The 27,008-nt window shown below is 48.2% G+C and overlaps 1 protein-coding gene and 1 non-coding gene across 3 annotated transcripts in view; both read left to right on the top strand.

Annotated features, from left to right (window-relative positions):
• The window catches only part of rev1 (REV1 DNA directed polymerase), a 232,101-nt gene that overhangs the window by 105,752 nt on the left and 99,341 nt on the right, over positions 1–27,008 (top strand). For both annotated transcript variants that reach the window (XM_072476592.1, XM_072476593.1), the window contains 2 exons: positions 3,153–3,373; positions 25,968–26,140. In XM_072476592.1, coding sequence (XP_072332693.1) covers positions 3,153–3,373; positions 25,968–26,140 — 394 coding nt within the window. The remainder of the gene's footprint in view (positions 1–3,152; positions 3,374–25,967; positions 26,141–27,008) is intronic.
• LOC140392193 (U2 spliceosomal RNA) lies at positions 1,832–2,019 on the top strand. Its single transcript, XR_011935264.1, has one exon. It is a non-coding gene; the product is annotated as a U2 spliceosomal RNA (small nuclear RNA).

Below are 27,008 nucleotides of genomic sequence, written 5' to 3'. Positions count from 1 at the left end.
CCCCTCCCTCGCCCCCTCCCTTGCCCCCTCCCTCGCCTCCCTCGCTCGCCTCCCTTACCCTTGCCCAGTCTCCCTTACCCTCGCCTGGTCTCCAGTTTCACCTGTCTCCCCTCTCCCTTGCCCCCTCTCTCTCCCTCTCCTTGGCTCCTCTCCGTTGCCCCCTCTCTCTGGCTCCTCTCCCTTACCACCTCTTCCTTCCCCTTGCCCCCCTCCTACTCCCCTTGCCCCCTCCTCCTCCCCTTGCCCCCTCCTCCTCTCCCTTGCCCCACTCCTCCTCTCCCTTGCCACCCCTCCTCCTCTCCCTTGCCCCCCTCCTCCGCTCCCTTGCCCCTCCTCCTCTCCCTTGCCCCCTCCTCCTCTCCCTTGCCCCCCTCCTCCTCTCCCTTGCCCCCCTCCTCTCCCTTGCCCCCCTCCTCCTCTCCCTTGCCCCCCTCCTCCTCTCCCTTGCCCCCCTCCTCCTCTCCCTTGCCCCCCCTCCTCCTCTCCCTTGCCCCCCTCCTCCTCTCCCTTGCCTCCTCTTAGTCTCCCTTGCCTCCTCTTAGTCTCCCTTGCCCCCCTCCTCCTCTCCCATAACCTCTCCTCCTAGTTTCCCTTGCCCCCCTCCTCCTTGCCCCCGTCCTCCTCTCCCTTGCACTCTCTCTCCCTCCCCTCTCCCTCCTCTCTCCCCCCTCTCCCTCCCCTCTCCCTCCCCTCTCCGCCCCTCGGTCTCCGCCCCTCGGTCCCCACCCCTCCCTCTCTCGGTCCCCACCCCTCCCTCTCTCGGTCCCCACCCCTCCCTCTCTCGGTCTCCACCCCTCCCTCTCTCGGTCTCCACCCCTCCCTCTCTCGGTCTCCACCCCTCCCCCTCTCGGTCTCCACCCCTCCCCCTCTCGGTCTCCACCCCTCCCTCTCTCGGTCTCCACCCCTCCCTCTCTCGGTCTCCACCCCTCCCTCTCTCGGTCTCCACCCCTCCCCCTCTCGGTCTCCACCCCTCCCCCTCTCGGTCTCCACCCCTCCCCCTCTCGGTCTCCACCCCTCCCCCTCTCGGTCTCCACCCCTCCCCCTCTCGGTCTCCACCCCTCCCCCTCTCGGTCTCCACCCCTCCCCCTCTCGGTCTCCACCCCTCCCCCTCTCGGTCTCCACCCCTCCCCCTCTCGGTCTCCACCCCTCCCCCTCTCGGTCTCCACCCCTCCCCCTCTCGGTCTCCACCCCTCCCCCTCTCGGTCTCCACCCCTCCCCCTCTCGGTCTCCACCCCTCCCCCTCTCGGTCTCCACCCCTCCCCCTCTCGGTCTCCACCCCTCCCTCTCTCGCTCTCTCAAAGGAAGATGGGGAGTTAGGCCGTTAAGTTTTGGGGAAGAATTCCAGATCAGAAGGTCTAGCAGTGTAGGCATGGGTTCCAACATTGGGGCAACTATAGTTGGGGTCCCATAAAAAGCCATAATGGAGGAAAGCAGCGATAATTAGGTTATAAAGCTGGGGACGTTTACAGAGATGGTATGGGCAAGGTTGGAGAGATTTGTAACCAATGAGAACTTTAAAAATGAGCAGTTGCAGGGCCAGAAGGCAATGTTGTTTGGTGAACATAAGACTGATGAGGGAATGTCACTTGATATGAAATAGGATACTGTCAAATTTTGTGAAGGTTAGAAAATGCGAGGGCAGCTAGGAATGCATTGGAATAATACATTTGAGGCGAATGGAATTATTGGCGCACATAAGCTGAGGCAGGGACAAGGTTACAGAGATGACAATGGAAGGTCTTGGTGGTCAAATACACCAATATTGCATGGTTCCGCTTTGGGGAGTTGCCAGGGAGAAAGGTGGAATGGGTGGCCAAGAATGGCAAGGTCCATCGCTTCTCGGCCTTTTGGCTAAGATCAAGTGTAGTATCTGCTCTGCCTATTGGCTCAGATCTGGTATGTCTCTCTTGTGGGGACCATGAATTGGATTCAATTTGAATTTGAATTGGGTTTTTGGAGCAGGCAAGGAGCTGGATTAGGGGTTCGCCCCTGACCATGCTCTGAGCCCTGGCTTTGTAACTCAGAAAAAGTAAAAAAAGAAAAGGATTGGCAAGGCCTCACAATCTGTATTGAGATAAATAATGTTAGCACTGAGTAATATATTACTTCATTGTTGATGCATTCAAGAGAGATCTAGAATTGTAAATTCAAAAATTAAATAACTGACCTACTTTGCACTGCATTTTCATTGACAGTGAAATTACCCTTTAATTCAAAGAACAAGAATATAGCCTTAATTCAACACATATAATGTGTGATTTATGGGCAATGGACTCATAGAATCACAACATGATACAGCACAGAAACTGGTCACTCAGTCCACCAAGTTTGCAATGCTGATTTTCTGCACATGATGCACCCAGTGTAATCCGACTCTCCTGCTAACACCCGATGTCATTTAATATCCTGCTTTGTCTATATAGTTTATGCCAGCTTATCAGGCCCGATTAAATTTTTCTGCTCATTAGAATTTTCTGGCAAGAAAGTAATATGGCGACTAGGGGCTTTTCACAGTAACTTCATTGCAGTGTTAATGTGAGCCTACTTGTGACAATAAAAGATTTTTCATTTATTTTTATTTATTTAATATGCAGCTTATTTAAAATGGAATGATTGGACTTTTAAACAATTCAATTTTACATTAATCGCTATACAAAGTAGTAGTCAAATATTCAATTTAACATTTTATACAGAGTGGCATTTGATCCATACTTTTTCTGAAAAATTTGACTAAATATTGGATATTCCTTGGTTATAAATTCTAGCTATGTGCCTCATGCGTGTTTTTGTTTGAAGTGACAGCAGAATATGTAGTCACCTCTGAGGCTATTTTAGGAATAGCCGAGATCATTTACATGTTAGATGGAAAATTCTCAACTTGATGCATCTTCACAATGAATAATCAGATATCAAGATCTTTTTAAGTGTTAAAAGTAAGTTACATTTAATACTTTTTAGATTTTTTAATGTAATGCTGATCAAATTATTTAATTTACTCTGAGGCTATGTTAATTTCTGACCAATTTGTATACAAAACATGTTTTGTTTGAAGAAAGGGCAAGTTCTGCAGTATGATACTAAATACTCTTCTCATCATCATTTCACTTTCCCTGTTCACTTTAAATTTATATTGCTGCTTGTCTTGTATTTAGGAGTTGGAAGGACATTAGAATGCAGAATGGCATCCATTGGTGTTAAAACCTGTGGAGAACTTCAGCAAATTTTGATGCCAACACTTCAAAAAGAATTTGGACCCAAAACAGGCCAAATGCTTTACAGATTCTGCCGTGGTCTAGACGATAGGCCAGTTCGAACAGAGAAGGAGCGGAAATCTGTATCTGCGGAGATCAACTATGGTATCCGGTTCAGTCAGGTATGATATTGAGAATTTTAGTCACAATCAAGTAGTCATAGGAAAGGGACTGTATTTTATGCACATCTTCCTTGCATTTTAATCCAACTAAATGATTTGTGAATAATCTGGTTGCAAAACTGCACTGCCTAAACTAAGCAAAAGTAGGTGAAAGGGTGATATCTATCAGCTGAAATGAGAAAATGTATCCTATTCAAGCACTTCGTCTGTTAGTGTACGAACACTGACTCTTTGAGAATTTTCCATTTTCTTGCTTTGTTTGTGTGATGACATAGCTGAAATCAGAAGCTCATGAGATCAGAATCTTAATATTCCACCTTTCCTCAATAATTAAATTGCATTGGAGGATACCCTATGGATAGTCTGTGATTTGTGACATAATTTTGATGGTTCGTTGCTAATCTTTCCTTAAAGATCACTGTTCAATTACATCCTATGGTACTGTAGCAATTTTTGTCATTCATTCATGAGATGGATTCTAATGAGATGTGGATGCTGCGATGGTTGTGTGCAGTAACGAGACAGAACAACATTAGAAACCGGTACATCAGTAAAGACTGCAGGAGCATCAAAACAAATAACCGAGAAGAGTTTGAAATTGTATGGTCATCTGTTGTGGAGAGAAAGGAGAAATATCGTGCAGCAAGTGAAATAGATGAGACTGTCGGGAAGAAGAGGAACGCCTAAGACCAGGGGCCATGAAATGTAGGCTCATAGTGGAGCAGTAATGTTACACATCAATTGCATACAGCTGATCCCATACTTACGGAAAATAATTCAACAACAACTTGTATTTGTGCAGTATCTTTAACAAAAAAATGAAATGAGGCACTTCACAGGAGCGTTATAAAACAAAATAAGCAATATAAACATAAACTGAACACGTGTTACATTTGGGCAATTGACAAAAAGGTTTGGGAGGTCGATTTTATGGAGTTAGGGGAAAACTAATTAACTGGAGAGATTTAGGAAGGAAATTCCAGAGCTTGGGGCTCAAGCAGCTGAAGGCCCGATTACAATAGTAGAATGATTTAAATTAGGGATGCTTAAGAGGCCAGAATTGGTGGAGCGCAGGTATTCCAGATGGTCATGAGGTTGCAGGAAGTAATAGCCCATAATGTGCAAGTTCTGGGACGCCATAATTGGAGTATCCCCCAAAGATGAGCTGAAGAATCCTGTCACCTGAGAGGTCTCCAGGTAAGGATGGCACTGCAATTGTCCAGGATGTTCAAACTTCCATGAGTCAATTGTCCTGCAATCAGAACCATCCAAAAGTACAATATAAATTTCAAACTCCAGATGGTTCCAGCTATCTTATCAGGATAGTTACCGAAGAAAAGTTAGAAAAACTGAATCCACTTCTACCTCCTGAGTAACTATGGTACCGATCATCCTGACCCCCCACCCCACTACAAAAAACTCCCCTTGTCTAACCACTCCCCAACCTACTGACCCACAACCCCGCCAACCAACCCCAATCCTACCCATTTACCTTATGAACTTACTTTATCCCTAGTTTCTGAAAGTGATTTGATCTTTAAACTTCTTTATGGCGACAAGTGCATCACTTTGGACTCTCCAGCCTTTGACGCAAGGCCTCAGGAACACACTATACTAGACAATTCTCATCCAGCCTGAGTCGGAAGGCCGGGCAAGAAAGGAGCGACTGGATTTCCAGTGAAGAAACTAGGAGTGTAGTGGCAATCCGACACTGCCAATCCACCAAAGTACAGGCCCAACATTAATATATTATTTCTCAGATATGAGGAATATAAGTGACTGAGGTGAGAGCCTAGTTGCAAGACAGAGGTGTCCAATGAGGATTATGTCAGGAAGCCATTAGAGGAAAGATGAGTCCCATTGGTGGGGGCAGGTAGGAGTATAACCAAATGAGATTGGCAAAAGATGGAAAACACAGGAGAAACAGTAGGAGCAAATGGAATGATTAATCATGTTGAAAGCTGCAGAGAACTTAGGGAAGCAAATCATTCAGATTTTGAGCAAGATAGTCTGGTAGGCAAACTAGACTGAAGGGCTTCAAGCAGTGTATGCTGGAGGAGATGTGCAGAGCTCGGTAACAGTAAAGACTGATTGATTTTTGGACATAATATTGAGCAGTCAGCACTCGAGGAATGATGGGAGTAGGTAGTAAATTCCAGTAAAATAATTTGTTTTCCAGATTTCTGAAGAGGTTGATGATTATGAGAATAGGAAGTTGGGAGTTGCCCAGGTTGTGATTGCCAGTTGTCTTCCGGTGACGGGGATGTGGAATCGCACATCCGGTTTCTCCCAAGAATCCAAAATTAGGCTCTTTTACTCAAACAGCCTGCTAAAACAGGGAAAAAAGTAACCCCCTACCCTATCTAACAGCACAAAAGAAGATGCCGCGTAACAGTAGCTCCAGAGGCTGTAAAGAGGCAAAAAGCGGCAGAAACCAGGAGAAACAAGCAGTCGAGACGGTGGACGCACGAGGCAAACAAGTGCTAGCAATACCAGAATGAGAGAGACCGGCAAATCGCATACTGGGCTCCTTCTCACCGGAGGGTGGATGAAAGAAGTTCCTCTCCGGGGCACTAAGGGAGCTCAGGGAAGAGATGAAGACCGATATTCAAACTGCGGTCAAGGTGGTGGTCGCATAGGCCCTACCCTCAAGGAACTGGGAAAAATCTAACAGATCAGAGCGACTGGATCACCGCCCGAGAGATTGAAATAGCGAGGTTGTCACAACACGGGGAAGTCTGAAAGGAAAAATAGAGGAGCGAGTGAGCCGGTCACGGCGCCAGAACTTAAGGATAGTGGGATCGAGGACATGGACCCCACGGACTATGTGGCCCAGATATTGGGAAATCTGATAGGAAGGGACAGCTTCCCCAACCCTCCAGAAATAGACCGAGCCCATTGGTTGCTCCGGCCGAAACCCAAGGCCGGAGAGCAACCGCGGGCGATAATCACCAAAATACACTGGTACTAGGACCGGGAAAGAATCCTGCGCTGGGCCTGGCAAACAAGGACCTGCAACTGGGAAGGGCTCCAGATCAGGATATATCAGGACATTGGGGCAGACCTGTACAAGAACAAAGTGAAGTTTGGGATGCTGTACCCGGCTAAATTCTCGGTCACCTTCCAGGGCAGGAGGGCTTTTTTCACGACCCCTGCGGACGAGGAGAAATTTGTTCAGGAAAATAGGCTGGAAAGACAGCGGTAAAAAGACCACCCGAAGGGACTGAATTAACCTAAGAGACACTTTGTGCAGGACTGCACTGCCTCGCTCTGAATACGGGTACCAAAATGTAGGAAGGAAGGGACGAGGGCAGCGGAGTGCAAGAGAGGGTGAGGAGAATGAAAAGAGGGGCAACCCATTTCGCGGCCAAAGGGTAGGCACATAACTGAACCCAGGAGGGGCGGCCACCACACTAGCGGAAAAGCAAGTGCCGAGAGATACAAACGAGGGGAGGGCATGGCGCATTTCTTGCAGAGGAGAGAGCGCCTGGCAATGGAGGGAGGTACACAGCACCAATGGGGAAACAGCTAGGGAGGTTAAATGGGGGAGGCGAGTAAGGAAGGGGGACAATAATAGGAGCAACAGCTACAGGTTCGCACCAGCCAAAGTGGACGCCACCTTCAAAAGGTGGAGACAGGACTGGGGAACACTGACAGTCAGGGACTTCTACACAGACAACAGACTGACAACACTAGAGGCACTGACAGAGAAGCCCCAGCTGACCTGGGAGAAGTGAGCTAAGACATGCAAATTAAAACCTTCAGTAGAGAAACAAAGACATAACCCTCGGGCACCGCAACAATCATTATTAGAGGACCTACTGGACGTGGACAACTTTGGGTGGTGGCGGGGGGATCCTGTATGGGCGACTACTGGGAAAGGCATGCTCTCCACTGGACGAGACGAGAGAAAAATCGAGGAAGAACTAGGGTTTGAAATTGGGTGGGGACTCTGGAACGAGGCATTGCCCATGGGCAACTCCACGACTTGCGCAAGGATAAGACTAATGCAGCTGAAAGTGGTACACAGAGCACACTTAACCAGAATCTGAACGAGTAGGTTCTTCCCGGTGATGGAGGACAAATGTTAACGGTGTTGGGAGGCCCTGCCAACCACATGACCACATGTCCTGGTCATGCCCCAGACTTGCCGGAATCTTTACAGCCTCCTTTGAGGCGAGTCCAAGGTTGTGGGGATGAGGGTGGAGCCATGCCCGAACGTGGCAATCTTCGGGGTATCAGAACAGTCAGATCTCTTTATGAGGAGCAAGGCTGACACCCTAGCCTTTCACTCAAATCGCCCGCTGAAGAATCCTGCTTGGCTGCCGATCAGCAGCACCTCCCAAAGCTGTGGACTGGCTGTCCGATCTGTCGGAATTTCTTGAAATGGAGAAAATCAACTTCTCCATCCGGGGTTGGAATAGGGCTTCCACAAGATGTGGAGGCCATTCACCAACCTGTCCCAAGATCTGTTTGTAGCCAGCAACCAATAAGCCAGGGGGAGGGGGTATCCACAGAAGAACCACACACACAAAAGGAATGGGGGGGGTCGTAGGGTTGGAGATGGAGGGAGGGAACAAAGGTACACACAATCCAACCATACCCCACACAGGATGGGGAGGCACACTCCCTCCGGACCAAATGCTAATGAATATGAACAACCAAATATGAGCAACTTAACACAAAACAACATACAGCACGAAACAGCACTACGCTACCTCAATAGGTTCAGGTTTGATGAACCAACAAACAAAGAAGACACATCAGATAGCAAGAAGGGGAGGGGTACTTGGGATTAGGAGGCCAAGTCAAAGCTGGGCACTTGTTAAAAAATATATGAATTGTAACCGATGTATGTAGTTTCTGTGTATGTTTACTTTATTTGTTTTGTATCAAAAGAAAAACCCTAATAAAAACATTTTTTTAAAAAAGTGATTGCCAGTTGTGGCGATGTGAATGGAGGATGTGAACATACAAGGTGATTTTCAAAGAACAGCAAGCATGAGTTTATGGATTTCTTAGTTTTTGATTTGATTTATTAGTATACAGTGAAAAGTATTGTTTCATTCATGCTATGCAGCCAATGTACATCGGGAAGGAAGGAGAGACTACAGAATGTAATGTTACAGTCATAGCTAGGGTGTAGAGAAAAGATCAACTTAAGTTGTAGTTCCATTCAAAAGTCTGATGGCAGCAGGGAAGAAGCTGTTCTTGAGTCGGTTGATACGTGACTCAAACTTTTGTATCTTTTTCCTGACAAGAAGGTGGAAGAGAGTATGTCCGGGGTGTGTGCGGTCCTTAATTATGCTGGTTGCCTTTCCGAGGCAGCGGGAATTATAGACCGAGTCAATGGATGGGAGGCTGGTTTGCGTGATGGATTGGGCTACATTCACGACCTTTTGTAGTTTCCTGCGGTCTTGGGCAGAGCAGGAACCATACCAAGCTGTGATACAACCAGAAAGAATGCTTTCTATGGTGCATCTGTAGACATTGATGAGAGTCGTAGCTGACATGGCAGGCAGCACGGTAGCATTGTGGATAGCACAATTGCTTCACAGCTCCAGGGTCGCAGGTTCGATTCCGGCTTGGGTCATTGTCTGTGCGGAGTCTGCACATCCTCCCCGTATGTGCATGGGTTTCCTCCGGGTGCTCCAGTTTCCTCCCACAGTCCAAAGATGTGCAGGTTAGGTGGATTGGCCATGATAAATTGCCCTTAGTGTCCAAAATTACCCTTAGTGTTGAGTGGGGTTACTGGGTTATGGGGATAGGGTGGAGGTGTTAACCTTGGGTAGGGCGCTCCTTCCAAGAACCGGTGCAGACCCGATGGGCCGAATGGCCTCCTGCACTGTAAATTTTATGATAACTATGATGTCAAATTTCCTTACTCTTCTGAGAAAGTAGAGTCGTTGGTGGGCTTTCTTGACTATAGTGTCGGCATGGGGGGACCAGGACAGATTGTTGGTAATCTGGATAACTAAAAATTTGAAGCTCTCTACACTTTCTACTTCGTTCCCATTGATGTAGACAGGGGCATGTTCTCCTCTACGCTTCCTGAAGTCGATGACAATCTCCTTGCGCCTTTGGCGCACAATGAAATTGGCCTGTACGATGTTATGGGCATCACAGAGACGTGGCTGCAAGGGGATCAGGGCTGGGATCTAAATATCCAAGGATATATGTCCTATCGAAAGGACAGGCAGATGGGCAAAGGGGGCATTGTTAGTAAGAAATGAAGTTAAATCGATAGCAAGGAGCGATATAGGATCAGAAGGCATAGAATCTCTGTGGGTAGAGTTGAGAATCATAACTGAAGGGAGTTATGTCCAGGCCCCCTAGCAGTAGTCAGGATGTGGGGCAGAAAATAAATCAGGAGATAGAAAAGGGATGTAAAAAAGGCAATAGTACAATAATCATGGGGGACTTCAATATGCAGGTGGACTGGGAAAATCAGTTTGGTGGCAGATCCCAAGAAAAGGAATTTGTGGAATGTCTGAGAGATGGTTTTTTTGAGCAGCTTGTGACAGAGCCTACTAGGGACCAGACAATTCTGGATTTGGTGATGTGTAATGAGGCAGACTTGATTAGGGAACTTAAGGTGAAGGAACCCTTCGGGAGCAGTGACCACAATATATGATAGGATTTACCCTGCAGTTTGAGAGCGAGAAGCTGCAATCAGATGTAACGGTATTACAATTAAATAAAGGTAACTACAAAGTCATGAAGAAGGAGCTGGCCAGAGTTGATTGGAAAAGGAGCCTAGCAGGGAAAAGACAGTGGAACAGCAATGGCAGGGGTTTTGGGGGGTTATTAGGGAGGCACAACAAAAAATCATTCCAAGGAGGAGGAAAAATGCCAAGGAGAGGACAAGGCATCCATGGCTGACGAGGGATGTCAAGGACAGCATAAAAGCTCAAGAAAAAGCATACAAAGTATTGAGGATTAGTGGGAAGCCAGAGGATTGGGAAGCCTTTAAAAGCGAGCAGAGGGCAATTAAAAAAGCAATAAGGGGGGGGCAGAAGATGAAGTATGAGTGCAAGCTAGCTAGTAATATAAAGGAAGATAGGAAGAGTTTTATTCAATATATATATATAAAAGGTAAGAGAGAGGCAAAAATAGACATTGGACCACTGGAAAACGTGGCTGGAGAAGTAATAATAGGAAACAAAGAAATGGCAGACAAACTGAATAGTTACTTTGCATCAGTCTTCATGGTGGAAGACACCAGTGGGATGCAAGAGAACCAGGGGGCAGAAGTGAGTGCAGTGATCATTACTAAGGAGAAGGTTCTGGGGAAACTGAAAGGTCTGATGGTGGATAAGTCACCTGTACTGGATGGACTACACCCCAGGGTCCTAAAAGAGAGAGCTGAGGAAATTGTGGAGGCATTGGTGGTGATCTTTCAGGAATCACTGGAGGCAGGAAGGGTCCCAGAGGACTAGAAAGTAGCTAATGTAACACTGCTGTTTAAGAAGGGAAGGAGGCAGAAAGTGGGAAATTATAGGCCAGACTTTGATCATTGGCAAGGTTTTAGAGTCTATTATTAAAGATGAGATCGTGGAGTACTTCGAAGTGCATGATAAAATAGGACTGAGTCAGCATGGCTTCGTGAAGGGGAGGTCATGTCTGACAAATTTGTTAGAATTCTTTGAGGAAGTAACAAGGAAGTTAGACAAAGGAGAACCAGTGTACGTGATTTATATAGATTTCCAGAAGGCCTTTGTCAAGGTGCCGCATAGGAGACTGTTAAATAAGTTAAAAGCCCATGGTGTTAAGGGTAAGACCCTGGCATTGGTAGAGGATTGGCTGACTGGCAGAAGGCAGAGAGTGGGGAGAAAGGGGTCTTTTCCAGGATGGCAGCCGGTGACTAGTGGGGTGCCTCAGGGGTCTGTGCTGGGACCACAACTTTTCACAATATACATTAATGATCTGGAAGAAGGAACAGAAGGCACTGTTAAGTTTGCAGATGATACAAAGATCTGTAGAGTGACAGGTAGTATTGAGGAAGCAAGGTGGGTGCAGAAGGATTTGGACAAGCTAGGAGAGTGGGCAATGAAGTGGCAAATGAAATACAATGTGGAAAAGTGAGGTTATGCACTTTGGAAGGAGGAATTTAGGCATAGACTATTCTCTAAATGGGGAAATGCTTAGGAAATCAGAAACACAAAGGGACTTGGGAGTCCTTGTTCATGATTCTCTTAAGGTTAATGTGCAGGTTCAGTCGGCAGGTAAGAAGGCAAATGCAATGTTAGCATTTATGTCAAGAGGGCTAGAATACAAGACCAGGGATGTACTTCTGAAACTGTATAAGGCTCTGGTCAGACCCCATTTGGAGTATTGTGAGCAATTTTGGGCCCCGTATCTAAGGAAGAATGTGCTGGCCTTGGAAAGGGTCCAGAGGAGGTTCACAAGAATGATCCCTGGAATGAAGAACTTCTCGTAGGAACGGTTGAGGACTCTGGTCTGTACTCGTTGGAGTTTAGAAGGATGAGGGGTAATCTTATTGAAATTTACAAGATATTGCGAGGCCTGGATAGAGTGGACGTGGAGAGGATGTTTCCACTTGTAGGAAAAACTAGAACCAGAGGACCCCATCTCAGACTAAAGGGACGATCCTTTAAAACCGAGATGAGGAGGAATTTCTTCAGCCAGAGGGTGGTGAATCTGTGGAACTCTTTGCCGCAGAAGGCTGTGGAGGCCAAATCACTGAGTGTCTTTAAGACAGAGATAGATGAGGACTTCCGGTTGTGGCTATGCCGGAGTAGGTCGCACGTTCGACAGCTCCCGCCGTGAACGGACGTTTGGGCCTTTTTAAGGAGCTCCAGCGGCACTTGGACGACGATTCCCAGTGTGGGAAGGCAGCAGTGAGGTTCCCCCAGCACTGTATGGAGTGGAGCAGGAGCGGAGCGGTCACAAAAGCGACACTGGAAAAGGGAGGAGTGCGGGTGCGGAAAAGCAAGATGGCGGCGGGTGGCGTCCAGGCAGTGTGGGCTCAGTGGTCTCGGGGGCTGCAGGAGTTTCTGAAAAGCTGCTTTGCGGAGTTGAAGGCAGAGATGTTGGCCCCTATGAAGGCGTCGATCGAGAGGCTGGTGGAGACCCAGAGGGCACGGGATGGCGATTAAGGAGGTGCAGCAGAAAGCCTCTGATAACGAAGATGAGATCCTGGGCCTGGCGGTGAAAGTGGAGGTGCACGAGGCGCTGCAGAGAAAATGGCAGGAGAAGTTCGAGGACCTGGAAAACAGGTCGAGGAGGAAGAATCTGTGTATTCTGGGTCTCCCTGAAGGCGTGGAGGGGTCGGATGTCGGGGCGTACGTGGCTACGATGCTGGGCACGCTGATGGGCGCGGGAGCCTTCCCGAGGCCCCTGCAGCTAGATGGGGCACACAGAGTCCTGGCAAGGAGGACGAGGGTGAATGAGCCGCCGAGGGCTGTGGTGGTGAGGTTTCACCGACAGGGAGTGTGTCCTGAGGTGGGCGAAGAAAGAGCGGAGTAGCAGGTGGGAGAACGCTGAAATCCGCATCTACCAGGCCTGGAGTGCAGAGCTGGCCTAGAAGAGGGCAGGATTTAACCGGGCCAAGGCGGTTCTCCATCGAAAGGGGGTGTGGTTTGGGCTGTTGCAGCCAGGCGGCTGTGGGTCACGCATCCGGACCGACACCACTATTTTGATACGCCGGACGAGGCGTGGACCTTCATCCAAAATGAAAAGCTCAACTCGAATTAGTGGTTTGTGGCAGGTTATCGGGATGCTGGGGCGTGGGAAGGGGCGATTTGATTTGATATGTGTGTTTTCTGGGTATGTGTATTGATTTGGATGGGGCTGTGCCCCGCGTTTGAAGGAGGGAGTGGGGGCCGGAGGCCCTAGGCCTTTGGGGATCGGGTTGAAGCTGCAGGAGCAAGGAGCTGCGCCACGGGGCGGGGCCGGCCCAGGTGGGGACGCGGGCTTTTTCCTGCGCAAAAGGGGGGGCGTGGCCTGACGCGGGGGGGGGGCGGTACCGGATGGGAGCTCGCACTGGTTTGTAGGGAGAGTGGGGGGGGGGTACTTCGAGGGGGAATTCAATCGGGGGATCGTCGGCAGAGGCGGGAACGGCCGGGGTCAGTGGGAGTCAGCTGACTTACGGGAGTGCAATGGGGGGAGCAGTGGGGCTAGGCAATTGTGTGGCCGGGGGAGGGGGCGTGTTGCCGGGGGGGGGGGGGGGGGGATCTGGGTTGCTGCTGTACTGACTGAGGGGGAGCTGGAGGTAAGAGGGAGAGTCGGGGCGGGGAGCCCCCGTCTGGGGGGCTGGAGAGTGCGGGAGGTGTGGGCATGTGACTGGTCTAAAAAAGGAGATGGCTAATCGGCCTGGGGGGTGGGGGGGGGGGGGGGGGGGTGGAACGTGAGAGGCCTGAATGGACCGGTCAAGAAGGCCCGGGTGTTTGTGCACTTAAAGGGACTGAAGGCAGGCGTTGCTGTGTTGCAGGAGACGCACCTGAAGGTGGCGGATCAGATCAGGCTGAGGAAGGGATGGGTGGGGCAGTCTTTCACTCTGGGCTGGATGCGAAGAACAGGGGAGTCGCAATCCTGGTGAGCAAGCGGGTGACTTTCGAGGCGGTGAGTTTTGTGGCGGATAAAGGGGGCCGTTATCTGATGGTGAGTGGTAGGCTGCAGGGGGCCCGGGTGGTGCTGGTGAATGTATATGCCCCGAATTGGGACGATGCAGGGTTCATGAAGCGCATGCTGAACCGGATTCCGGATCTGGAGGCAGGGAACCTGATAATGGGGGGGGACGGACTTCAATGCGGTACTGGACCCAGCACTGGATCGATCTAGGTCGAGGTCGGGCAGGAGGTCAGCTGTGGGGGTTCTGAGGGGTTTTATGGATCAAATGGGGGGAGTGGACCCGTGGTGATTTGCCAGGCCAGCGGCGAGAGAGTTCTCCTTTTCCCATGTGCACAAGGCCTATTGACGGATAGACTTCTTCGTGGTGAGTAGGGCGTTGATCCCAAGAGTGGAGGGGACGGAGTACTCGGCCATCGCGATTTCGGACCACGCTCCGCACTGGGTGGAGCTGGTGTTGGGGGAGGAGAGGGGCCAGCGCCCGCTGTGGCGCATGATTGTGGGACTGCTGGCGGATGAGGAAGTCTGTGGGCGGGTCCGAGGGTGCATTCAAAGGTACATAGAGGCCAATGATAATGGGGAGGTACCGGTGAGTGTGGTCTGGGAGGCGCTGAAGGCGGTGGTCAGGGGCGAGCTAATCTCAATCAGGGCTCACGGGGAGAAGGGGGAGAGGGAGAGATTGATGGGGGAGATATTGAGGGTGGATAGGAGATACGCGGAATCCCCTGAAGAGAGGCTGCTGAAGGAGCGTCGAAGCCTCCAAACAGAGTTTGATTTGTTGACTACGGGGAAAGCTGAGGCCCAGTGGAGGAAGGTGCAGGGGGCAGCGTACCAGTATGGGGAGAAGGCGAGTCGGCTGCTGGCATATCAGCTACGTAGGAAGGAGGTGGCTAGGGAAATTGGAGGAATCAGAGACAGAGGGGGAAACACGGTGCGGAGTCCAGCCAAAATAAATGAGGTCTTTAGGGATTTCTACAGAAACCTGTACAAGTCAGAACCCCCGGAGAGGGGATGCGGCGAATTCTGGACCAATTGAGGTTCCCGAAGATGGAGGAGGGTCTGGTCGAAGGTTTGGGGGCCCCGATTGGGATGGAGGAGCTGGTAAGGGGTTGGGGAGCATGCAGGCGGGCAAGGCCCTGGGGCCGGATGGGTTCCCGGTCGTGTTCTATAGGAAGTTTGTGGAACTGTTGGGTCCGTTACTGGTGAGAACCTTCAACGAGGCGAAGGGATTCTTCCCCCGACGATGCCTCTGGCACTGATCTCGCTTATCCTCAAGCGGGACAAGGACCCCGCTGCAGTGTGGATGCTAAGTTGCTGGCGAAGGTCCTGGCCATTAGGATTGAGGATTGTGTCCCGGGAGTGAGACACAAGGACCAGACGGGGTTTGGAGGGGCTTCGCAAAGGCTATGTCCAAGGTCTTGGATACTCGGGTAAAACCGAGCTGGGGGATAGCAATATTTGGGGTGTCAGACGAGCCGGGAGTGCAGGAGCAGAAAGAGGCCGGAGTTCTGGCCTTTGCCTCTTTGGTAACCCGGAGAAGGATCTTGCTAATGTGGAGGGACAAGAAGCCTCCAAGCGTGGAGGTTTGGATCAATGACATGGCGGGGTTCCTCAGGTTGGAGAAGATAAAGTTTGCCTTGCGAGGGTCTGTGCATGGGTTCTCCAGGCAGTGGCAACCGTTCCTTGACTTTCTCGCGGAACGTTAGGTGGAGGTCAATAGCTGCAGCAACACGGGGGGGGGGGGTTCTTGTTTTGGTTTATGTAAGCCCTATTATGTTTATGTTTGCCCTATTTTTGTTCTTAATTTGTTAAATCGTTTAAGGGTTAGAGGATTAAGTTGCTTTGTTTGTTGGCGTATTGCCCTTTCTATTTTTCTTTTGTACATTTTCTTTCCTTTTTGGAGTGTTTTGTAAAAATTATTGAAAAACTTTGAATAAACATATTTTTTTAAAAATACAGCGATAGATAGGTTCTTGATTAATAAGGGGATCAGGGGTTATGGGTAGAAGGCAGGAGAACGGAAATGAGAAAGTATCAGCCATTATTGAATGGCGGAGCAGACTCGATGGGCCAAGTAGCCTAATTCTGCCCCTATGTCTTATGGTCCTTCATTTTGTTGACATTGAGGGAGAGATTATTGTCGTCGCACCAGTTCACCAGATTCTCTATCTCATTCCTGTACTCTGTCTCGTCATTGTTTGAAATCCGACCCACTACGGTGGTGCCATCAGCAAATTTGAATATCGAGTTGGAGGGGAATTTAGTCACACAGTCATGGGTGTATGAGGAGTATAGTAGGGGGCTGAGGACACAGCCTTGTGGGGCACCAGTGTTGAGGATGATCGTGGAGGTGTTGTTGTTGCCTATCCTTACTGATTGTGGTCTGTGGATTAGTAAGTTCAGGATCCAGTCGCAGAGGGAGGAGCCGAGGCCCATGCCACAGAGTTTGGAGATGGGTTTTGTTGGAATAATGGTGTTGAAGGCTGAGCTGTAGTCAATAAATAGGAGTCTGACATAGGTGTCTTTGTTATCGAGGTGTTCCAGTGTTGAGTGCAGGGCCAGGAAGATGGCATCTGCTGTGGACCTGTTGCAGCGGTAGGCGAACTGTAATGGATCAAGGCAATCCGAGAGGCTGGAGTTGATTCGTGCCATTACTAACCTTTAGAAGCACTTCACAATGATGGATGTCAGAGCCGCTGTACGATAGTCATTAAGGCACACTGCTTGGCTTTTCTTTGATACAAGGATGATGGTTGTCTTCTTGAAGCAGATAGAATCATAGAATTTGCAGTGCAGAAGGAGGCCATTCAGTCCATCGAATCTGCATCGGCTCTTGCAAAGAGCACCCTACTGAAGCCCACACCTCCACCCTATTCCAGTAACCCCATCTAACCTTTTTTGGACACTAAGGGCAATTTATCGTGGCCAATTCACCTAACCTGCACATCTTTGGACTGTGGGAAGAAACCGGAGCATCCCACACAGACATGGGGAGAACGTGCAGACTCCGCACAGACAGTGACCCTAGTCGGGAATCGAACCCGGGACCCCGGAGCAGTGAAGCAACTGTGCTAACCACTGTGCTACCGTGCTGCCCTCGGGACCTCAGATTGTTGTAAAGAGAGGTTGAAGATGTCTGCAAATACCCCCGCCAGCTGATCAGCGCAAGACCTCAGTGCTCATCCGGGCAGTGGCTTTCCGTGGGTTGATCTTCGAGAAGGCTACTCTGACATCTGCAATGGTGACCTCAGATACAAGTTCATTTGAGGTTTCCAGGGTGGAGGGGGCGTGTTCTCGCTGACTTCTTGCACAAAGCGGGTATAGAATGCGATGAGCTCATCAGGGAGGGGTTCGTTGTAGCTGCCGATTTTACATGTCTTCATCTTGTAGCCCGTTATGTCTGCAGACCTTGCCATAGTCGGCACGGTCCATGTGGCTAGCCTGGGACTCGAGCTTGGTCAGGTACTGTCTTTTGGCATCTTTGATGGATCTCCTTGGGTCATATCTGGTTTTCTTGTATAGGTCAAGGTCTCCTGACTTGAACGCCTCAGACCTAGACTTCAACAAGCAGTGGATATCCCTGTTCATCCAGGGTTTCCAGTTGGGAAGCATGCGGATTTGCTTCTTTGGCACAGTCTTTTACACACTTACTAATGAAGTCAGTTACTGTAGTGGCGTACTCGATCAGGCTGGTCGCAGAGTTTTTAAATACTGACCAGTCCACTGACTCTAAGTAGTCCCGTTGGAGATCACCCAATTCCTCAGACCAACATTGCACGACTTACTTTGACGGATTCTCCCGCTTCAGTTTTTGCTGATCAGCCGGGAGCCGGAGCACTTCCTTGTGGTCAGATTTGCCAAAGTGTGGGCGGGCGATAGAGCGGTTAGGCATGTTTGATGTTTGCGTAGCAGTGGCCCAGGATGTTTGGGCCTCTCGTGGAACAGGTGACGTGTTGGTGGTAACATGGTAGTACGCTCTTGAGCTTGGCCTGATTGAAGTCCCCGGCCACGATGACCAAGGCGATGGGATGTTTCATTTCAAGGCTATTTGTGGTGGTGTATTTTTCATCCAGTGCAATTTTCACGTCCGCATGAGGTGGGATGTAAACTGCCGTCAGGTTAACGGAGCTGAACTCCCGTGGAAAGTAGTACATAGAACATAGAACATAGAAAATACAGCACAGAACAGGCCCTTCGGCCCACGATGTTGTGCCGAACCTTTGTCCTAGATTAATCATAGATTATCATTGAATTTACAGTGCAGAAGGAGGCCATTCGGCCCTTTGAGTCTGCACCGGCTCTTGGAAAGAGCACCATACCCAAACTCAACACCTCCACCCAACACCAAGGGCAATTTGGACATTAAGGGCAATTTATCATTGGCCAATTCACCTAACCCGCACATCTTTGGACTGTGGGAAGAAACCGGAGCACCCGGAGGAAACCCACGCAGACACGGGGAGGACGTGCAGACTCCGCACAGACAATGACCCAAGCCGGAATCGAACCTGGGACCATGGAGCTGTGAAGCAATTGCGCTATCCACAATGCTACCGTGCTGCCCTTAAGAACAAATAAATCTACACTATATCATTTTACCGTCATCCATGTACCTATCCAATAGCTGCTTGAAGGTCCCTAATGTTTCCGACTCAACTACTTCCACAGGCAGTGCATTCCATGCCCCCACTACTCTCTGGGTAAAGAACCTACCTCTGATATCCCTCCTATATCTTCCACCTTTCACCTTAAATTTATGTCCCCTTGTAATGGTGTGTTCCACCCGGGGAAAACGTTTCTGACTGTCTACTCTATCTATTCCCCTGATCATCTTATAAACCTCTATCAAGTCGCCCCTCATCCTTCTCCGCTCTAATGAGAAAAGGCCTAGCACCCTCAGCCTTTCCTCGTAAGACCTACTCTCCATTCCAGGCAACATCCTGGTAAATCTTCTTTGCACCTTTTCCAGAGCTTCCACATCCTTCCTAAAATGAGGCGACCAGAACTGTACACAGTACTCCAAATGTGGCCTTACCAAAGTTTTGTACAGCTGCATCATCACCTCACGGCTCTTAAATTCAATCCCTCTGTTAATGAACGCGAGCACACCATAGGCCTTCTTCACAGCTCTATCCACTTGAGTGGCAACTTTCGAAGATGTATGAACATAGACCCCAAGATCTCTCTGCTCCTCCACATTGCCAAGAACTCTACCGTTAACCCTATATTCCGCATTCATATTTGTCCTTCCAAAATGGACAACCTCACACTTTTCAGGGTTAAACTCCATCTGCCACTTCTCAGCCCAGCTCTGCATCCTATCTATGTCTCTTTGCAGCCGACAACAGCCCTCCTTACTATCCACAACTCCACCAATCTTCGTATCGTCTGCAAATTTACTGACCCACCCTTCAACTCCCTCATCCAAGTCATTAATGAAAATCACAAACAGCAGAGGACCCAGAACTGATCCCTGCGGTACGCCACTGGTAACTGGGATCCAGGCTGAATATTTGCCATCCACCACCACTCTCTGACTTCTATCGGTTAGCCAGTTCGTTATCCAACTGGCCAAATTTCCCACTATCCCATGCCTCCTTACTTTCTGCATAAGCCTACCATGGGGAACTTTATCAAATGCCTTACTAAAATCCATGTACACTACATCCACTGCTTTACCTTCATCCACATGCTTGGTCACCTCCTCAAAGAATTCAATAAGATTTGTAAGGCAAGACCTACCCCTCACAAATCCGTGCTGACTATCCCTAATCAAGCAGTGTCTTTCCAGATGCTCAGAAATCCTATCCTTCAGTACCCTTTCCATTACTTTGCCTACCACCGAAGTAAGACTAACTGGCCTGTAATTCCCAGGGTTATCCCTAGTTCCTTTTTAGAACAGGGGCACGACATTCGCCACTCTCCAATCCCCTGGTACCACCCCTGTTGACAGTGAGGACGAAAAGATAATTGCCAACGGCTCTGCAATTTCATCTCTTGCTTCCCATAGAATCCTTGGATATATCCCGTCAGGCCCGGGGGACTTGTCTATCCTCAAGTTTTTCAAAATGCCCAACACATCTTCCTTCCTGACAAGTATTTCCTCGAGCTTACCAATCTGTTTCACACTGTCCTCTCCAACAATATCGCCCCTCTCATTTGTAAATACAGAAGAAAAATACTCATTCAAGACCTCTCCTATCTCTTCAGACTCAATACACAATCTCCCGCTACTGTCCTTGATCGGACCTACCCTCGCTCTAGTCATTCTCATATTTCTCACATATGTGTAAAAGGCCTTGGGGTTTTCCTTGATCCTACCCGCCAAAGATTGTTCATGCCCTCTCTTAGCTCTCCTAATCCCTTTCTTCAGTTCCCTCCTGGCTATCTTGTATCCCTCCAATGCCCTGTCTGAACCTTGTTTCCTCAGCCTTACATCAGTCACCTTTTTCCTTTTAACAAGACATTCAACCTCTCTTGTCAACCATGGTTCCCTCACTCGACCATCTCTCCCCTGCCTGACAGGGACATACATATCAAGGACACGTAGCACCTGGTCCTTGAACAAGTTCCACATTTCACTTGTGTCCTTCCCTGCCAGCCTATGTTCCCAACTTATGCACTTCAATTCTTGTCTGACAACATCGTATTTACCCTTCCCCCAATTGTAAATCTTGCCCTGTTGCACGTACCTATCCCTCTCCATTACTAAAGTGAAAGTCACAGAATTGTGGTCACTATCTCCAAAATGCTCCCCCACTAACAAATCTATCACTTGCCCTGGTTCATTACCCAGTACTAAATCCAATATTGCCCCTCCTCTGGTCGGACAATCTACATACTGTGTTAGAAAAGCTTCCTGGACACACTGCACAAACACCACCCCATCCAAACTATTTGATCTAAAGAGTTTCCACTCAATATTTGGGAAGTTAAAGTCGCCCATGACGACTACCCTATGACTTCTGCACCTTTCCAAAATCTGTTTCCCAATCTGTTCCTCCACATCTCTGTTACTATTGGGGGGCCTATAGAAAACTCCTAACAAGGTGACTGCTCCTTTCCTATTTCTGACTTCAACCCATACTACCTCAATAGGGTGATACTCCTTGAACTGCCTTTCTGCAGCTGTTATACTATCTCTAATTAATAATGCCACCCCCCCACCTCTTTTACCACCCTCCCTAATCTTATTGAAACATCTATAACCAGGGACCTCCAACAACCATTTCTGCCCCTCTTCTATCCAAGTTTCCGTGATGGCCACCACATCGTAGTCCCAAGTACCGATCCATGCCTTAAGTTCACCCACCTTATTCCTGATGCTTCTTGCGTTGAAGTATACACACTTCAACCCATCTCCGTGCCTGCAAATACTCTCCTTTGTCAGTGTTCCCTTCCCCACTGCCTCATTACATGCTTTGGCGTCCTGAATATCGGCTACCTTAGTTGCTGGACTACAAATCCGGTTCCCATTCCCCTGCCAAATTAGTTTAAACCCACCCGAAGAGTACTAGCAAACCTCCCTCCCAGGATATTGGTGCCCCTCTGGTTCAGATGCAACCCGTCCTGCTTGTACAGGTCCCACCTTCCCCAGAATGCGCTCCAATTATCCAAATACCTGAAGCCCTCCCTCCTACACCATTCCTGCAGCCACGTGTTCAACTGCACTCTCTCCCTATTCCTAGCCTCGCTATCACGTGGCACCGGCAACAAACCAGAGATGACAACTCTGTCTGTCCTGGCTTTCAACTTCCAGCCTAACTCCCTAAACTTGTTTATTACCTCCACACCCCTTTTCCTACCTATGTCGTTGGTACCAATGTGCACCACGACTTCTGGCTGCTCCCCCTCCCCCTTAAGGATCCTGAAGACACGATCCGAGACATCCCTGGCCCTGGCACCCGGGAGGCAACATACCTTCCGGGAGTCTCGCTCGCGACCACAGAATCTCCTATCTATTCCCCTAACCATTGAATCTCCTACAACTATTGCTTTTCTATTCTCCCCCCTTCCCTTCTGAGCCCCAGAGCCAGACTCCGTGCCAGAGACCTGACCGCTAGGGCCTTCCCCCGGTAGGTCATCCCCCCCAACAGCATCCAAAACGGTATACTTGTTTTGAAGGGGAACGGCCACGAGGGATCCCTGCACTGTCCGCCTGTTTGTTTTTTTCCCCCTGACTGTAACCCAGCTATTCTTGTCCTGTACCTTGGGTGTGGTTACCTCCCTGTAACTCTTCTCAATCACCCCCTCTGCCTCCCGGATGATCCGAAGTTCATCCAGCTTCAGCTCCAGTTCCCTAACACGGTCTTTGAGGAGCTGAAGTTGGGTGCACTTCCCGCAGGTATAGTCAGTGGGGACACCGGTGGTATCCCTCACCACCCACATCCTACAGGAGGAGCATGTAACAGGCCTAGCCTCCATCCCCTCTTACCTTAAAGAATATAGCGGCTGTGTGGACTAACTAGATCTCCGCCCTTCGACTCTGCTCCCAGTCAGCTACACTTCCTGTAAACTCCTGGCTCTCTTCACACTCTTTGCGGAAATGTCGGAAACAAAATGAAAGGAGCACCTTACTCCCTCCTCACCTAACTCCCTCGGTCACCAAACTCTCACTATAGCACTCAAATGCACCACATTCAGCACTCCCTCGGTCACCAAACTCTCACTATAGCACTCAAATGCACCAAATTCAGCACTCCCTCGGTCACCAAACTCTCACTATAGCACTCAAATGCACCAAATTCAGCACTCAGTGCAAACAAAGTCTGCACTGTAGGGGATCACTTTTATACTGTGAATCTAGCCTCTGAAAAACTGGCCTAATCCAATTAACTAATTAACAAGCTCCAGCTGCAAGTGCCTAGAAGTAGAAGCCTGTTTAAAGCTGATTGAAAATTCACCTTCTTCTAAACCAAACAGCAACTTTTAAGTTAATTAACTAAATAAAAGAAAGACTAAACTTTAGATAAAAATGAAGCCTTATCCTCCCTCGGTCACCAAACTCTCACTATCGCACTCAAAAAGCACCAAATTCAGCACTCAGTGCAAAACTGAGGGGCGGCATTTTACCGTTGGGTATTTTAGGTCCGGGGAGCAGAAACTCGCCAGTGTTGCTGCATCTCGGCACCAGGAGGTGTTGATTAGGAGGCAGACCGCACCTTCCTTAGCCTTACCTGAGGCCGCCTAGTCCCCTAAATTAAGACAGGGCATCCATTCTAATGCTTCCGCAGCATTAGAATTCCCCTAACCTTTCCTGTGCTGGATCTGAACCATATTTGTTTTCTCTCTTGTGTTCCTTTTCACTCAGTGTAAATGGTTCCCTTTTCCAAAAACTGCCATCATTATCCCCTTAAAAAAACTCTTGCTCTGTCTGGTCTTTCTAACTCCCATCCCATTTCTAACCTACCTTTTCTCTTAAAATTGTTAATTGTGTTGTTGCTTTGAAGCTTTGTGCAATTTCTCATAACTCCACATTTATATTCCTTCAAATCTGTCTTTCGTGCTTCCAGTAGCACCAAAATGACATTGTCCAAGATAAGAAACAACATCCTTTGTGACAGTGAACACAGAAAGCTGGAAACACTCAACAATTTAAGAAATATGTGAACAGAAATGCTCTTTTTTGGTTGTCAGGCTTACTTGGCTTCAGTCCTCATTACCTCCTTGGTCCAAACAATGGCAAAGGAGCTGAATTCCAGAAGTGAGTGTGACATGACTGTCATTGAGATCAAGGCAGCATTTGACCAAATATGGCATTGGGGAGCCCGAGTAAAATCAAAGTCAATGGGCATTAAGGGGGAAACTTTCCACTGGCTGGAGACATTCCTAGCACAAAGCTGGGAATGTTGTGCTTATTGGAGATCAATCATCTTAGCCCCAGGCCATGACTGCAGGAGTTCCACAAAGTAATATGTTAAGCCCAGCCATCTTTAGCTACTTCATCAATGACCTTCCCTCCATCATAAGGGCAGAAATGGAGATATCTGCTGATGTTTGCACAACATTTAGTTCTATTCTCAAGTGCTCAGCTAATGAAACACTTAGTGTCTGCTTTCAGAAAGACCCAAACAAAATTCAGACTTTGACTGATGAGTGGCAAGTAACATTTTTGCCGCACAAGTGCCTGGCAATGACAATCTCTAATAAGAGAGAATCTAACCACCTCCCCTTGACATTCAGTGCCATTACCATCGCTGAATCCCCCACAATCAACATCCTTGGGGTTACCATTGATCAGAAACTGAACTGAACTAGGCATATTAATACTGTGGCCAGCAGGGCAGGTCAAAAGCTAGGAATCCTATGGTGCGTAACTCGCACCTGGACCCCCCCCAAAAGAAAACCTGTCCACCATCTACAAGGCGCAAGTCAGGAGCGTAACGGAATACTCTCCACTTGCCTGGATGAGTGCAGCTCCAACAACACTCAAGAAGCTCAACACCATACAGGACAAAGCATCCGCTTGATTGCTCCCCCTTCCACAAACATTCAAACCCTCCACCACCGAACAGTGGCAGCCGTGTGAACCATCTACAAGATGCACTGCAGTAACTCCAAGGTTCCTTAGACAGCAGCTTCCAAACCCATGGCTACTACCATCTAAAAGGACAAGAGCAGCAGATACTTGGGAACCCCACCACTGGAGGTTCCCCTCCAAGTCACTGACCACCTGACTTGGAAATATATCGGCACTCCATCACTGTCGCAGGGGCAACATCCTGGAACTCCCTCTCTAAAAGCACAATGGGTGTACCTACACCTCAAGACTGCAGCGGTTCAAGAAGGCAAGTCACCACCACCTTCTGAAGGTCAACTTGGGATGGGCTTTCTGTGGTGAGTACAGCTCCAACAACACTTGAAGCTTGACATTATCTAAAACAAAACAGTCAGCTGATTGGCATGCTATCCACCACTTTAAATATTCACATTCTGGCCCATAGTGGCAACAATGAGTACCATCTGTGAGATGGTGCAGCAACCCGTCCCAATTTCTTCAATAACACTTTCGGAAGGTTGGGCCTCTACCACCCAGAAACACAAGGCCTTACAGATGCATGGTGACAGCATCACGTGTGTGTTTCCCCCCAAGTATCTCAATTCTGATTTGGAAATATATCGCTGTTCCTTTATCATCACTTGATCAAAGTCCTGGAACTCGGGCAGCACGGTGGCGCAGTGGTTAGCACTGCTGACTTATGGCGCTGAGGATGCAGGTTCGATCCTGGCCCCGGGTCACTGTCCGTGTGGTTTTGCACATTCTCCCCTTACTGCGTAGGTCTCACCCCCACAACCCAAAGATGTACAGGGAGGATGAATTGGCCATGCTAAATTGCCTATTGGGGGAGGGGGGGGGAGAATTGGGTGCTCTAAATTTATTTTTTTTAAATCCTGGAACTTCCTGTGGAATGGCAATGTTGATGTGCCAACACGACATGTACTGCAGTAGTTCCAGAAGGCAACTCATCAGCACATTCTCGAGGACAATTAAGGATCTGCAATAATGCTGGCTTTACCAGTGATGCCCACACCCCATGAATGAATCAATAATAAAAAAAGATTTGGGTTAAAGTTACAGATTGTTGACCTGAAATTTTCATTCTGCTTCTCTCTCCACTGATGCTGGTAAGCCTGTAGCCAGCTTGAGACATTAATGAAAGAAATGAATTTCAACATAACAGGAAGTCTAAAAAATGGAAAGGGGAAACCCCTATATAAACCAGAAAATGTAAAATATGTTCAATATTGTAATTGTCGACTGTTGTTTTCCATGTAACTCAAATTACATTTTGAAGCAAGGTTTCATAACAATATACAGTAGGTATGTCATACAATTTTTACATATGCTTGCAACCTTAATCAAATATTCTTGACAAGTTATAGGCTTGAAGTCATGAACAAGTGAGTACATGTTGTAAACTTTGCTTCTGCTTGTGATGTGCAAGTAAATTTTGTGTACAAAAAGTTTGAATGGTAATATTCTTCATGTCTTTCCCTCTTTCAGACTAAAGAGGCTGAGGTGTTTCTTCTCAACCTTGCAGAGGAGATCCAGCGACGACTAGAAATGTCTGGAATGAAAGGGAAGCGTCTAACTCTTAAAGTAATGATGAGAAAAGCTGGTGCACCTACAGAACCGGCTAAGTTTGGTGGACATGGAATCTGTGACAATGTCACCAGGTATGGTGAATTACATAGGGTAATTTCTAAAACTAGATCCATTATGAAATGCTGATTAGATAGGCATCATAAAGTTAAATTTAAAGATAAGCTACTGTAAATTCAAAATTAATCCAGCAGTTTACTTGAAGATTGAAATTTATGCAGACTGTAAAGTTAAATGAGTCTTGAATTATTCTGTTTGCTGTTAAACCTGTCAGTCATTAGAATAACTATTTCTGCTGTTCATAACAATTAAACTGGATGAGGGTCAGCATACCCTGTCATTTTGCTCGGTCAATCATCAGTTCTCCTCTGATTCTGACTTGCTCACAACTATCAAGCCAAAGTACGCTGTATAATTATGGACACAGAATGATGTAGGTTGGAATTAAAGATTTTAAAAAGTATATGTAAGGGATTATTGTGTGGAGAGAGCTCAAATCATCATATTCCTTGCTGCAAACTTCCCTGATTGCAATGTGAGAATATTTAAATAAAAGCAGCTTAATGGAACTTTTTCAAGACCTGCAATTCCATATGTAATGAATTCCAATCTCATATTGTGTTGCCTGTTGGATGTAGGGATTTAAGATGATTTACTGCCCCTGAAAATGTCAGAAAAACAAGAACGGTGAATCAGTGCAGCTCCTATAAAGCTCCCCAAAGACCATCTCAAAAATGGTTTGTGTGGGGCGGCATGGTGGCGCAGTGATTAGTCACCACGCCACTGAGGACCGGGTTCGATTCCCTTCCCGGGTCACTGTCCGTGTGGAGTTTTCACATTCTCCCCAAGTCTGCATGGGTCTCACCCTCACAACGCAAAAAGGTGTTCAGGATAGTTGATTTGGCCATGCCAAATTGCCCCTTAATTTGGAAAAAAAAAAAG

Source organism: Scyliorhinus torazame, chromosome 15, assembly GCF_047496885.1.
Source record: "Scyliorhinus torazame isolate Kashiwa2021f chromosome 15, sScyTor2.1, whole genome shotgun sequence".
NCBI classification, from domain to species: Eukaryota; Metazoa; Chordata; class Chondrichthyes; order Carcharhiniformes; family Scyliorhinidae; genus Scyliorhinus; species Scyliorhinus torazame.
Note: the sequence above shows the minus strand (reverse complement) of the source record. Positions and strands in the feature narration are given on the sequence as shown.